The sequence below is a fragment of the Thamnophis elegans genome, chromosome 17, assembly GCF_009769535.1.
Source record: "Thamnophis elegans isolate rThaEle1 chromosome 17, rThaEle1.pri, whole genome shotgun sequence".
In the NCBI taxonomy this organism is placed as follows: Eukaryota; Metazoa; Chordata; class Lepidosauria; order Squamata; family Colubridae; genus Thamnophis; species Thamnophis elegans.
In genome coordinates, this window is record NC_045557.1 from 6551777 (window position 1) to 6565602 (window position 13826).

The 13826-nt window shown below is 48.4% G+C and overlaps 2 protein-coding genes across 2 annotated transcripts; one reads left to right on the forward strand and one right to left on the reverse strand.

Annotated features, from left to right (window-relative positions):
* The first annotated feature begins 545 nt into the window (after nt 1–545).
* Nucleotides 546–8019, forward strand: BAD (BCL2 associated agonist of cell death). The gene is made up of 4 exons (XM_032233765.1): nt 546–650; nt 3432–3626; nt 6928–7091; nt 7418–8019. Exons 2-4 carry the CDS (start codon nt 3506–3508, stop codon nt 7538–7540), a joined length of 408 nt encoding a protein of 135 aa, XP_032089656.1. The 5' UTR covers nt 546–650; nt 3432–3505; the 3' UTR covers nt 7541–8019.
* A 787-nt stretch (nt 8020–8806) lies between these two features.
* On the reverse strand, nt 8807–11379 carry LOC116519939 (glyoxal reductase-like). The gene is made up of 2 exons (XM_032234051.1): nt 11309–11379; nt 8807–9760 (listed from the first exon to the last, which is right to left on the reverse strand). Exons 1-2 carry the CDS (start codon nt 11341–11343, stop codon nt 8896–8898), a joined length of 900 nt encoding a protein of 299 aa, XP_032089942.1. The 5' UTR covers nt 11344–11379; the 3' UTR covers nt 8807–8895.
* Between the last annotated feature and the right edge of the window lie 2447 nt (nt 11380–13826).

Sequence of the window (13826 nt, forward strand, 5' to 3'; positions counted from 1 at the left end):
AGAGGCAGTGAATGAAGTAAAGAAAAAGAATCTGATGGGAAGAGGAAGGAAGGAAGAGAAAGAAGGAAGGAAAATGAGAAAAAGAGGGAGAGGAAAGAAGGGGAGGGAGGGAAAGTAGAAGAGGATGGGAGGGGGGGAAAAGCCAAAGTGAAAAAAAGGAAGGAAGGAGGCAGCAGAGGCAGAGAGAAAAAGAAGGGGAAATCAAATAAAAGAAGAAAAGGGAAAGGAAAGAAGGAAGGAAAAAGGAGAAAAAGAGGGAGAGGAAAGAAGGAAGGAGGCGGAAAGGGCAGAGAAAAAAAAGAAGGGAAAAGAAAAGCAAAATGGAAAAAAAGAAAGGAAGGAGGCGGGAGTGGGAGGAAAAAAATAGAAGGGGAAAATAAAATAAGAGGAGGAGAAAAAAGAAAGGATGAAAACTCCCCCCCCTCCCTCGCTTTTCCATCAATCCTGGGGAAATAGGACGGGGGGGGGGTTGACGAGCCCCCTCAAAAGGGAGGAGCCTCCCCCTCCTCTCCGCCCCCCTCCCTCTGACGTGGCGGCTCCCGATTGGCCCCTGCCGGTGGCAGTTCTTTATCGCCTTGGCGACTGCGGCTGGCTGGCGGCTGGCGGTAAACAGGAGGAAGGGCGCAGAGAAGGCAGCTCTCCGTCCGCAGGTGAGCGCATCGGGGCAGCCCCGGGGAGGGGGCCGGGGGTGGGGGTGTTTAAGGCAGGAGGAGCCGGATTTAATGCTGGGTGGGTGGGCTGCAATCCCCCTCCCCAATCTGGGCGGGGGGGGGAAAGCTGGGGAGGGGGGCACACACATTTGCATCCCCCTCCCCAATCTGGGCAGGGAGGGGAGGAAAATCTGGGGAGGGGACACACACATTGGAATCCCCCTCCCCAATCTGGGCAGGGGGGGAGGAAAATCTGGGGAGGGGACACACACATTGGAATCCCCCTCCCCAATCTGGGCAGGGGGGGAGGAAAACCTGGGGAGGGGGGACACACACATTGGCATCCCCCTCCCCAATCTGGGCAGAGGGGGGAAGGAAAACCTGGGGAGTGGGACACACATTTGCATCCCCCCTCCCCAATCTGGGCAGGGGGGGAGGGAAATCTGGGGAGGGGGGGCACACACATTGGCATCCCCCTCCCCAATCTGGGCAGGGGGGGAGGAAAACCTGGGGAGGGGGGCACACACATTGGCATCCCCCTCCCCAATCTGGGCAGGGAGGGGAGGGAAATCTGGGGAGGGGGGACACATACATTGGCATCCCCCCTCCCCAATCTGGGCCGGGGGGGAAGGAAACCCTGGGGAGGGGGACACACACAGCTTTGCATCCCCTAGAATGCAAAAACTGGGTGGGTGGGGGTCTGGATGGGGAGGGGGCGCTTTGCAGGTGGCAATGAGCCCCCTCCCCTCTTTGCAATTTGGAAAATATGGGTGGGTGGGCAGGAAGGGAAAGCGGCGGGTGTATAAGACATGGCCTTGGGGATTTGCAAAGAAAAGAGGATGGGGAGGGGGCTTCCATCTGCAATCTTGCAGCACGAATCTCGGGGGGGGGGGGGCTTAAGCTGCGGTGGATGGAAGGGAGGGGGTTGCCCAGCTCTGCAGGGGAGAGGAAAGGTGGGGGCGAAAAAAGGCTTTTTTCCGATGTGCTTGCGGAACTCCCTGCCACTGGATTAAAAAGAATGGCAGGGAACGGAGCAGATGGGGCAAAGGAGACAAGGGAGGGAATCGGGGTGCCAGCGAAGGGGTCGGTAGGGGGCTTGCCCGGAATCCTCCGGGTAGCCAAAGGCTTTTGAAATTTTGATTTATTTTGCAAGTTGTTTGTTGAAGTGAGTAATAATATATATACGTGATTCGTGAGCTGACTCCTCTTGTGAGTCAGAATTGTGAAGTTTTGAGCTGGACAATATTTCCTGGTGTGTAACTCACCCCTTTCGGTTGAAATCCTAGCATTCTTCCCCCGGAAGTTGGGTTCACACAAGTTACGTATTCTACCGAATTAGTGTAGTATGAATGCAATATCAGGGGCTTTCGGTTCAATTGTATAGAATGGGGAGGATGTGTGTGTCAGCATTCCAAGTATCATGCAGTGTGTTTGTGTGTTTTATTTTGATAGTTACTAGCCGATAACTCAGCATTGCCCGGGTATTTATTTATAAGGGTGGGGGGTGAAAATGTCCGGACCAAACATAATTTCTAATGTTTCCCCCCCCCCCCCCTTACCAGAGGGATCCCCCTTGTGGAGTACCGTGAAGCCGTTACCATGGCAACTCCACTGCGATGTACAGTAGAAGCCATGGCAGCACAGTAGAAGCCATTTGAAGGCACAACAGGCTGTATCTTAACAGAACACACACACCGCGGGGTGTTAGGGGTGTCTTACTCCCACAGTATTTGTCTCCAGAAAGTAAGTCAACTGTGTACCAAGTTTGGTTGAAATTGCTCAATGGTGGAATTTAGTTGGCTTTTGATCGCTGGAGTCAGTTTGGATAGTGAGACGGTGGCATAATAGATATATTTAATTAATTTATTATACACCTACACATGTAAATATGAAATATAAATTTCTCTCCTTTTCCTTCCTCCTTTTTTTCTCTCCTCTTTCTCCCTTTCTCCAATCTTCCTTCCCTTTCCCTTTTTTCCCCTTTTCCTCAAATCCACCTTCCTTTTCTTCCCTATTTCTCTCCTTTTCTTTCCTCCCTCCTTCCTTCTCCAATTTTCCTCCCTTCCTCCTTCTTCCCTTCCCCTCTAATTCACCTTCCTTCTTTCCCTCTCCCTATTCCTCTCCTTTTCCTTCCTCCCTTCCCTTCTCCAATTCTCCTTCCTTCCTTCCTTCCCCTTTCCCTCCCTCCCTATTTCTCTCCTTTTCTTTCCTTCTCCCTTCTCTTCTTCCTTCCTTTCCTCACTATGCCTCTCCTTTTCTTTCCTCCTCCTCCAATTTTCCTCCCTCCCTCCTCCTGCCCTTCCCATCTAATTCACTTTCCTTTCCCCCTTCCTTATTCCTCTCCTTTTCCTTCCTCCCTCCCCTTCCCCAATTTTCCTTCCCTCCCCCTTTTTCTTCTTTCCCTCCCTCCCTCTTTCTATCCTTTTTCCTCCCTTACTTCTCCAATTTTCCTTCCTTCCTTCCTTCCCTCCCTCTTCCCTTTCTTCTTTCCCTCCCTCCCTCTTTCTATCCTTTTCTTTCCTCCCTTCCTTCTCCAATTTTCCTTCCTTCCCTATTTCTCTCCTTTTCTTTCCTTCTCCCTTCCCTTCTCTCTTCCTTTCCTCACTATTTCTCTCCTTTTCTTTCCTCCTCCTCCAATTTTCCTCCCTCCTCCCCCTCTTCCCATCTAATTCACTTTCCTTTCCCCCCTCCCTATTCCTCTCCTTTTCCTTCCTCCCTCCCCTTCTCCGATTTGCCTTCCTTCCCTTCTTCTTTCCTTCCCTCCCTCTCTTCCCCGCACAGGCAGCCCACTACTACCTCTTAGCCTTCTGGAAAACACGGGGTCAAGAGGCAGGGGCGATGCCAGCCCCCTGACCATGTTCCATATTTCCGAATTTCAAGATGAAACTTTCTCCACCAATGAAAAGGATCCCACGGACCTGAAGCCGACTGTCGGCGGGGCCAAGGACCTGAACAGCCCGTCCCATGAGAACCCAGGTGAGAGGAAACGGTGGAGGCCTTCCTCCCAGCTTACTATTTCCCCAACTTCTCAGTTCTCAAGTGGATTTTTTTTAACCCAGCCACGTGACAAAACTACCCTGTTTAAACCCTGGTTTGCTTTATCCTGGTCTCTCTATTAAACCGCAGTGTGATCGCTTCGCACACGGCGCGAACCCTGCAGGGGCAGTGCAGGGGAGTTTGAAAAGAGCTCAGATGCAAGCACTTCTCGACTTATGACCAATTAGGATCGGAACGTCCGCCACTAAGCGATGCAGTCAATTAAGCGAGCCAGCGTGTCACCTCCCCACTCCGTTTTACAATCTTGGCCGTTAAGCGATCCTTTGCGGCCGTAAATCAAATCCAGCTCCCCCCCCTCCTCATCAAAAGCCGGGTGAGAAGGTCGCACAAATGTTGCAGCCGTCGTAAATGCAGGCCAAGTTGTCCGGCATTTGAGTTTTCGTAGGGAGATGAGGCGAAAGTCGTAAAGGCGAGGACTGGCCATCGCTTTTTCAGCAGCGTTGTAACTTTGAACGGTTTGCTGAACGAACAGCCAGAAGTCAAGAGCTGGTTACTGTGCGTGATCTGTGCTTTAATTTTTAAAGGTAAAGGCTCCCCTCGCACATAAGTGCTACTCGTTCCTGACTCTAGGGGGCGGTGCTTATCTCCGTTTCAAAGCCAAAGAGCCAGCGCTGTCCGAAGACGTCTCCGTGGTCATGTGGCCGGCACGACTCAACGCCGAAGGCGCACGGAACACTGTTCCCTTCCCACCAAAGGTGGTTCCTATTTTTCTACTTGCATTTTTTACCTGCTTTCGAACTGCTAGGTTGGCAGAAGCTGGGACAAGCAACGGGAGCTCGCTCCGTTACGCAACGCTGGGGATTCGAACCGCCAAACTCCCAACCTTTCTGATCGACAAGCTTAGTGTCTTAGCCACTTAGCCACCGCATCCTTGCTTTAATTTTGGCTCGGGCTAATTTTAAGGTTGCTGGACAAGAATTGAGGGGTTTCTTGTCTGTGCCCCCCCCAAAAGCTGCATTCTTTATAAGAAGGTTGTTTTATCCAAAATCTGAGCCAGGCGGTTTTAAACATACTGAATGTCGCTGCTGTCAAAATTGATATGCCGCGTCTTCCGACGAGCTTAAAGCCCATTTAAGTGACGTGAAAATTGTTCTTGTTCAGCTGAGCGTACCACCGGGACCTCACCCTGTTCAGCTGCGATCTTAAGTCCACACCCTCTGGACTCCATCAAAGGAAATCCCTGTCATATCATGCCATAGGGTTCATATGATGGCCTCGACCAGTTATCCTCGACTTACGACTGTTCATTTAGTGACGGCTAAGGAGGGCTTCCTCGGTGCTCTCTGAGCTTGGTGGTTTTCTTGCAGATGTTTCATGGCCGAACTAGGTAACATCATCAGTGCTGGAAGGGAGAGGGGTTTTATATACAAGTGGGTTGTCATGTTGGTGGGACAATCAAGGAACTACCAACTTAAACAATCAAAAGAATAGAATAGAAAATAGAACAGAATAGAGAATAGAAAATGAATAGAATAGAAAATAGAATAGAAAATAGAACAGAATATAGAATGAATAGAATAGAAAATATAACAGAATAGAGAATAGAACAGAATAGAAAATAGAATAGAATGGAGGATAGAAAATAGACTAGAGAATAGAATAGAATATAGAAAGAATAGAGAATAGAGAGTAGAGAAGAATAGAAAATGGAATAGAATAGAAAATAGAATGAATAGAATAGAAAATAGAATAGAAAATAGAACAGAATATAGAATAGAATAGAAAATAGAATAGAGAATAGAATCAAAAATTGAATAGAGAATAGAAAATACAAAGAAAATAGAATGAATAGAATAGAAAATATAACAGAATAGAGAATAGAACAGAATAGAAAATAGAATAGAATGGAGAATAGAAAATAGACTAGAGAATAGAATAGAATATAGAAATAGAGAATAGAGAAAAGAAAATAGAATAGAATAGAAAATGGAATAGAATAGAAAATAGAAAATAAACTAGAAATAGAATAGAAAAATAGAATAGAATAGAAAATGGCATAGAGAACAGAAAATAGTATGAATAGAATAGAAAATAGAAAATGAACAGAATAGAAAATAGAATGAATAGAATAGAAAAAAGAATAGAATAGAGAATAGAAAAGAGGAGAGAAGAGAATACAGAATAGAATAGAGAAAATAGAATGGAGAAGAGAATATAGAATAGAAAATAGAATGGAATAGAATAGAAGAGAGAATAAAGTTAGAATAGAAATAGAAAAAGAAAAAGATAGGAATAAGAATAGGCTAATAGAATACAGAATAGAATAGAACAGATTTAGAATAGAGAACAGAATAGGCTAAATTAATTTTGGTGGGAAAGGTAACTTCATCAGTGCTGAATGAAGGGAAGAGAGGTTTGCTCTCTCCCCCTTCTAGCACTGATGATGTTACCTAATTGGGTCATGAGACGTCCGCAAGAAAACAATCCAGCTCAGAGAGCAACTGAGGAGCCCTCATTTCAACCCCGAGCTACAAATATTCTCCCTTTGTTGACATTACAACAGCGCTTTGGGGGGGGGGGGGGAGGTACCTTATGACTGGTCCTCACAATGACGACTGTGGCAGCATTCCCTCAGTCACGTGATCAAAATCCAAGCACTTAGCCCGCGATTTGACGATCAATTTCCAACAAGGCCGATGGGCGAAGCCCCTGTTCTGAGTCACGGAACAATTGCAGTGGTACGCTTAACGACGACAGAAAGAAGGCGGCTGCAAAACCAGGTGTGATGGTTTAACAACCGCCTTGCTTAGCAACGGAACTACTGGCCTCCGCTGCGGTCGTTAAGTCGAGGACCTCTCTCTGAATATGTTAGCACGTTGTACTTTCTTTTGGGGACGCTGTGGCTCAGGGGCTAAGACGCTGAGCTTGTCGATTAGAAAGGTCGACAGTTCAGCGGTTCGAATCCCCAGCGCCGCGTAACAGAGTGAGCTCCCCGTTTCTTGTCTCAGCTTCTGCCAACCTAGCAGTTCGAAAGCAGGTAAAAAATGCAAGTAGAAAAATAGGAACCACCTTTGGTGGGAAGGTAATAACAGCGTTCCGTGCGCCTTCGGCGTTGAGTCATGCCAGCCACATGACCACGGAGACGTCTTCGGACAGCGCTGGCTCTTCGGCTTTGAAACGGAGATGAGCACCGCCCCCTAGAGTCAGGAACGACTAGGAGATATGTGCGAGGGGAAGCTTTTCCTTTCCTTTCTTTAACTTGAGATTTCTTGCTCTCTAGAACTGAGACGCCGCATTGGGTCTGACCAACTCGATTCGGAGACCTCCGATGAGGTGGGGACATTCCGGGCCCGCTCCCGCTCCGCCCCTCCCATCTTGTGGGCCGCGCAGCGATACGGCCGAGAATTACGCAGGATGAGCGATGAATTTCACGGCGCCCTCCAGGTAATAAGGCTGGTGCAGTGTGGAGGGGATTGCAAAACGCCAAGCAATCCTTACCTTTACAGCTCGCCTTCGCGCACACTGGAGCATGCGCACGGTGGCCACCTGGTGTCTGGGTTTGCGGTATGCACATACGGACCAGCCAGTTGGTCTTTGCGTATACCAGAGCATGCGCGCACCAGCCAGCTGGTCTTTTGAGTTTCTAATGCACACAAAGACACACAGCAAGAAACAGAAGAGCAGCTGGCATGGCACGCACGCCATCACGGGTATAGCGCCTCGATCCACCGTTGCGTCACCCCGTCCTTTCTCCCCTCTTTTTTTTCCAGAAGCTTCCGCGCCCGAAAAGCGCCGGGACCTGTTCCCGCATGGACCACCCTCCCAGCTGGAAGGACACTCTGCGGTCGTGGTGGCGCCGAAGTTGCCCGGAAAATGGACCTTCCGGTTCTTAACCGGGCGCTGCTGCTACCTGTTGCGGGGATGGGGGGGTGGGGTGGGGTGGAGAGGAGAGGAGAAACTTGGTGGAGTTTCCACCGTACGCTTTTTCCTCCGTGGTCTCTCAAAAATCATTCCGGGGGCCGAGTTTGTTCCCCGACACTTCCACTCTCTTACGCCACCTAAAAGATGTTTACTCCGGATCTGACATTATGGCACTGTCCAGATTTTGACCCTCTGCCCATTTAACCCTTGATTAAATTTGGGTTTTTTTTTTCCCCCTTCCCCAATATCCAACACCCCTAATTTTCCAGGGTCCCCGTCCTCTCCCAGAAAATCAAGTCGAACACCCGTTTTTTAACAAAGCAAAAAAAGAAGAAAAAAACAGCCCTGGATTTTCTTCTCGCCTTCACTCTCTGTATCGTTGCCGTTTATTTGTCTTAATTCCTAAAAGGGGGGAAATTGTATATAAAGGTTGTTTTTTTCTGGCTTCTCATTGGCCTGGTACCCGTTTCTTCACCCCGCGACCTTGCAGCTGAGTGAGAGGCTCAGATCTCACACAGACACACACACACCCCAACGAGCGATTAAAATAGCCTGACATTCCTGGATAATTTAGGGTTGAGTCAGCCATAAGTGACTCAGTTGGGTTAAGGCGCTAAACCAACAATTAGCAACCGGCGTTGGCACCTCACAAAGACGACAAGCGCGTCGAAATAGGAAATCGACTTCACGAAGGGGATGACCTTCTCAAGAGTTGGAAGGATCCCGGTTTCAGCTGGAGGAATCTGTGCCTGATGGGGCCCGCAAGTAGAGCTGGCAGTTGATTCGGAGAGTGAGGAGGGTTGGGGAGGAACCTGGGCCAGTCCTGGACTCTGGGGAAGGCTCTGATGAGGCCTCTGTGTCGGAGGCAGAGAGGGGGCCAGGGCCGTCTGACAGTTATCAGCTGCCTTCGGAGTCAGACATCAGTGAGGCAGAGGAACAGCTGGAGCCTGTTCCCAGTGTCGCATGCGCAGAGTGGCCAGACACGAAGGGAACAGCTAAAGAACCTGACTTGGGAGGAAGGCCACAGGTGGACGATGAATGGCCCCTCCCAGGGGAAATAAAAGAGGAGCGACGGGAGTGGAGTTTGCAGGAGACCATTAGTTCATTTAATTGGTTTGTGACTCTCCAAGACTCCTGGCCAACTTTTGCAGAGATCGGCCTGGCAGCTCTCCAAGCCAGATGAGGTCTGTGACCATAAATCCTCCTTTGAAAGACTTTGCTGGATGTGAATGAGCAGAATTCACAGTCAATTAATAAAAGGGGTTTTTGTCGGGACAAGGAGTTGCTTCATGCTCTCGGGAAGCCTCGGTCAGAAACTTGCCTGCTCTTACACCACGCCGGTGGGGTCCCAGCAATACCGTTTCCCGCAATCCAGGCGGCGTAGCTCTTCCACGTCGGCTTGGCTCAAGTCCCACGACCACAGCTGGCCGTTTTCAGCCACGCGGCCTGGAGACGCCGACTTGGGAATCACACTGACACCTTGGTGCAGAGCCCAACGGAGCAATACCTGGGCAGGCGTGCGACCGTGCCGCTGGGCGACGGCCCTTACTACAGCATGCTCTACCAACGGACCGGTGCCCAGCGAGGAATAAGCTTGCAAATGGATGTCGTTCCGGGTGCAGAATTCCAGCAGCTCCGTCTGCCCAAGTTCGGGGTGGAATTCCACTTGCAATACGGCGGGCATCACCCTGCAATTAGCCAGCAGTTCCTGAAGGTGCCGGACGGTGTAGTTGGAAACGCCAATTGCTCGGAGCTTCCCGGCGTCGTGCAGTCTCTCCAGGGCGCGCCAGCTTTGCAGTCGACGCTCCGGGTTGCCGGCGTCGTCCTGAGGCCGGCCTTGAGTCCCCGGCCAATGGATCAGGTAGAGATCCAGGTAACCGCAATCTAGGTCTTGTAAGGTACGAAGGCAAGCCGCGTAGGCAGATTCCTCTCCGTGGTCTCTCGGGCTCAGCTTGCTGGTTAGAAACACGTCCTCGCGGGCGAGACCGTGGCGAGGTAGCAAATCCTTAAGGGCTCGTCCGAGCACGGCTTCATTGCCGTAGACGGCGGCCGTATCCACCAAGCGGTAGCTATTCGCCAGAGCTGCATCCAGGCTGGCATGCACGGCTTCATCCCCCTTAAGGCGGTAGGTGCCGAGGCCCAGAAGTGGCATGGGGGCGCCGGTGTTTAACCGCACGGTCCGTTCTGGGACCCTAAAAGGAGCAGAATTGGATATAGCAATAGCACTTAAGACTTATATACCGCTTCACGGTGCTTTTATAGCCCTCTCTAAGCAGTTTACAGAGTCAACCTTTTGCCCCCAACAATCTGGGTCCTCATTTTACCCACATCAGGAGGACGGAAGGCTGAATCAACCTTGAACCTGGTGAGATTCGAACTCTTGGCAGTGGGCAGAGTTAGCAATAGGACTTAGTCTTATATACCGCTTCTCTGTGCTTTTACAGCCCTCTCTAAGCGGTTTACAGAGTCAGCCTCTTAGCCCCCAACAATCTGGGTCATCATTTGACCCACCTCGGAAGGCTGAGTCAACCTTGAGCCAGTCAGGATCGAACTGTCAAATTGCAGGCAGCCGGCAGGCAGTAGAAGTCGCCTGCAGTACCGCCCTCTAACCACTGCGCCACCTCGGCTCTCGGGTACTTGTCTCTGCTAGCCGACAGAGGCCCGTACTTAGTCCTCGGCTCTCTACACAGGTAGCCCTCGGTCTACAATGGTCCATTTAGTGACCAAAGTTACACCGGGAAAAAGTGACTTATGGCCATTTGTCACACATGACCAAAATTGAGACTCTTGGCAACTGACTCGGGTTTATGACGGTCGCAGCATCCCGGGGCTCACAGGATCCTCTTCGGTGACCTTCCAACAAGCCAAGTCAAACGGGGAAGCCAGACTCGCTTAACGGCCGTGTCGCTAACGTGGAACGGGTGCTGGGGTTCACTCCGCCACCGGGGCAAAGCGAGGTCGTCAAATGGGAGCCATGCTCACCTAACCACCGTCTTGGGGAATTTTGAGCGTGGTTGTAAGTAGAGGTGTAAATGGGATCTCCTGGTGGTGCCCCATCCAAGCAGGGACCAGGTTTGGAGGTTAACTTTTTGCAGAACTGGACTCTGGGACAGGAGGGGGCGAAGCCAAATCTCTAAGTCACTTGGACTTTAATGGGTTGAGGGGCTGCGGAGGAGCCCACAAGCCCCCCCCTCCCCACATTCCAACGGGAGAGCAAGTGGGACGCCCTCTAGCGGCTCCTTTGCGTCACTGCACCCTTCAGGTTGAATAGGCCCTCTGGCGGTTGGTCGTTGCTACTGCATCCCTCCCAGCAGCCTCTTTTCAAAGAGAAAAAGGTGCAAGCTTTTTTGGGGGGTGGGGGGGATTCCTCGGACGACCCCCCCACCATAACAGCAAAGAGGGGAGGGGGCGTTGCACGGGCCCGCAAAAGGTCCTGCTTTACGACCCCCAAATTGGGAGGGGGGGAGCCTTGCATTAGGCAAGGGGCAGGGGCCACGTTCCAAAGTCCCCCTTTGGGGGCGCCCTTTTGCATCTCGGAGGACCCCCACTTTAAGGTACTTTGCACTTTGCACAGCTAGCAAGCCTGGTTTAAGCCAGCTTTAAACCCCAATGGGCCTTGGTGGGGTTTTGGTGGGGTTTTTTTTTTTGCAGACTTGGTAGCCTGCCTCTTCCCCCCCCCTCCCCTATTTTGCAAAGGGGGGCGAGAAGACCCTCCCCCGCGCCCTCTCCCCCCGGCTTACCAAGACTCAGGAAGAGCAGGCGCTGTTGGCTGCATGGTCGATGAACATGGAGAAGAGGCGGGACCAGAGGCCGGGTGATAGGCGGGGCTGCCGCCCAATCGGGACTAGAGGAAGAGAAGGAGAACCCGGGAAAAGGAATTTAAAAAGAGAGAGAGAGAGAGAGAGAGAGAGAGAAAAGAAGGAAGAAAGGAAAAGGGAAAGAGTGCATGAGAGAAAAAGGAGAGAAAGGATGTGTGACAGAGAAAGAAAGAAAGAAAGAAGAAATACAACATGAAAGAGAAAGAGAGAGCGTATGACAGAAAGAGAGAGAGAAAAAAGGAAGACAGAAAAAGAGAAAGAGCGCATGAGAGAAAGAGAGAGAGAAAGAGGAGAAAAAGGATGTGTGACAGAGAAAGAAAGAAGAAATACAACATGAAAGAGAAACAGAGCGTGTGGCAGAGAGAAAGAGAGAGAAAAGAAGGAAGACAGAAAAAGAGAAAGAGCGGATGAGAGAGAGAGAAAGAGGAGAAAAAGGATGTGTGACAGAAAGAAAGAAAGAAAGAAGAAATACAACATGAAAGAGAAACAGAGCGTGTGGCAGAGAGAAAGAGAGAGAAAAGAAGGAAGACAGAAAAAGAGAAAGAGCGCATGAGAGAAAGAGAAAGAGAGAGAGAAAGAGGAGAAAAAGGATGTGTGACAGAAAGAAAGAAATACAACATGAAAGAGAAAGAGAGAGCGTGTGACAGAGAGAGAGAGAAAAGAAGGAAGACAGAAAAAGAGAAAGAGCGCATGAGAGAAAGAGAGAGAAAGAGGAGAGAAAGCGTGTGACAAGAGAAAGAAAGAAAGGAAAGAGAAAGAAGGAAGAAAAAAGAAAGAGTGCATGAGAGAAAGAAAGAAAGAGAGTATGTGACAGAAAGAGAGAAAGAGAAAAAAGTGCATGAGAGAGAAAAAGGAGAAAGAGAGAAAGAGCGTGTGACAGAAAGAAAAAAGAAAGAGAGAGAGAAAGAGAGTGTGACAGAGAAAGAAAGCTTAATTTCTCAGGTGGACTGAAAATTCGAGTTCCCATCGTTCCCAGCCAGCCCTGGGTGGGGCAACATGAGCTTTGTAGTCAGCCTACCGAGACAAACACACCCATCTCCGAATCAAGCCAATCGGATTGTGGCTCCTGCCTTCAACTGTTACCTTTTTGCACCTGCAAATATATTAAATTCTACACTGGGCTGTTGTCAAATCTGAACCTTGAGCCTGATTGACACCTGTCTCTTTTTAATCTATTACGTATATATAGGTAGTCCTCGACTTACAACCACAATTGACTCTGAAATTTCTGTTGCTAAGTGAGGCAGTTGATAAGCCAGTTGCGCCCCGTTTTACGACCTTTCGGCCGCAGCTGTTAAGCCCGGTCGCTGCCGTTGTTAAAATCACACAGTTGTTAAGCGACTCCTCACCTCCCGATGATGATGACGCTTGGCAGAAGCCACCTGGGAAGTTTGCAGATGGCCACGTGACACCCTCCCTCCCCCCCCGATATTGCAACCGTCATATATGTCAGTTGCCAAACACATGAATTCCGATCATGTATGTGAATGCTGTAATGGTTGTAAGTCACTTTTTTCAGAAGAATGGAATGGAGTAGAGTAGAATGGAATGGAATAGAATAGAATAAGGAATAGAATAAGGAACAGAATAGGAATAGAATAGGAATAGAATAGAACAGAATAAGGACTAAAATGGAATAAGGAATAGAATAAGGAATAGAATGGAATAGAATAGGAACGGAATAGAATAAGGAATAGAATGGAATAAGCACTAGAATAGAATAGAAGAATAGAATAAGGACTAGAATAGAATAAGGAATAGAGTAAAATATAGAATAGTAGAATAGAATAGAATAAGGACTAGAATAAGGAATAGAATTGAATAAGGAATAGAATAGGAATAGAATAGAATAAGGACTAGGACAAGGAATAGAATAAGGAATAGAATAGAATATAATATAATAAGGAATAGAATAGAACAGAATAAGGAATAGAAGAGAAGAATAGAATAGAATAAGGAATAGAATAGAATAAGGAACAGAATAGGAATAGAATAGAACAGAATAAGGAGTAAAATGGAATAAGGAATAGAATAAGGAATAGAATGGAATAGAATAAGGAGTAAAATGGAATAAGGAATAGAATAAGGAATAGAATGGAATAAGGACTACAGTAGAATATAGAATAGTAGAATAGAATAAGGACTAGAACAAGGAATAGAATAAGGAATAGAATAAAATAGAATAGAATAAGGAATAGAATAGAAGAGAATAAGGAATACAATAGAAGAATAGAATATAATAAGGAATAGAATAGAAGAGAATAAGGAATACAATAGAATAAGGAATAGAATAGAATAAGGAATAGAGTAAAATATAGAATAGTAGAATAGAATAAGGAATAGAATAAAATAGAAGAATAGAATAGAATAATGAATAGAATAGGAATAAGAATAGAACAGCATAAGGAATAGAAGAATAGAATAGAATAAGGAAATAGAA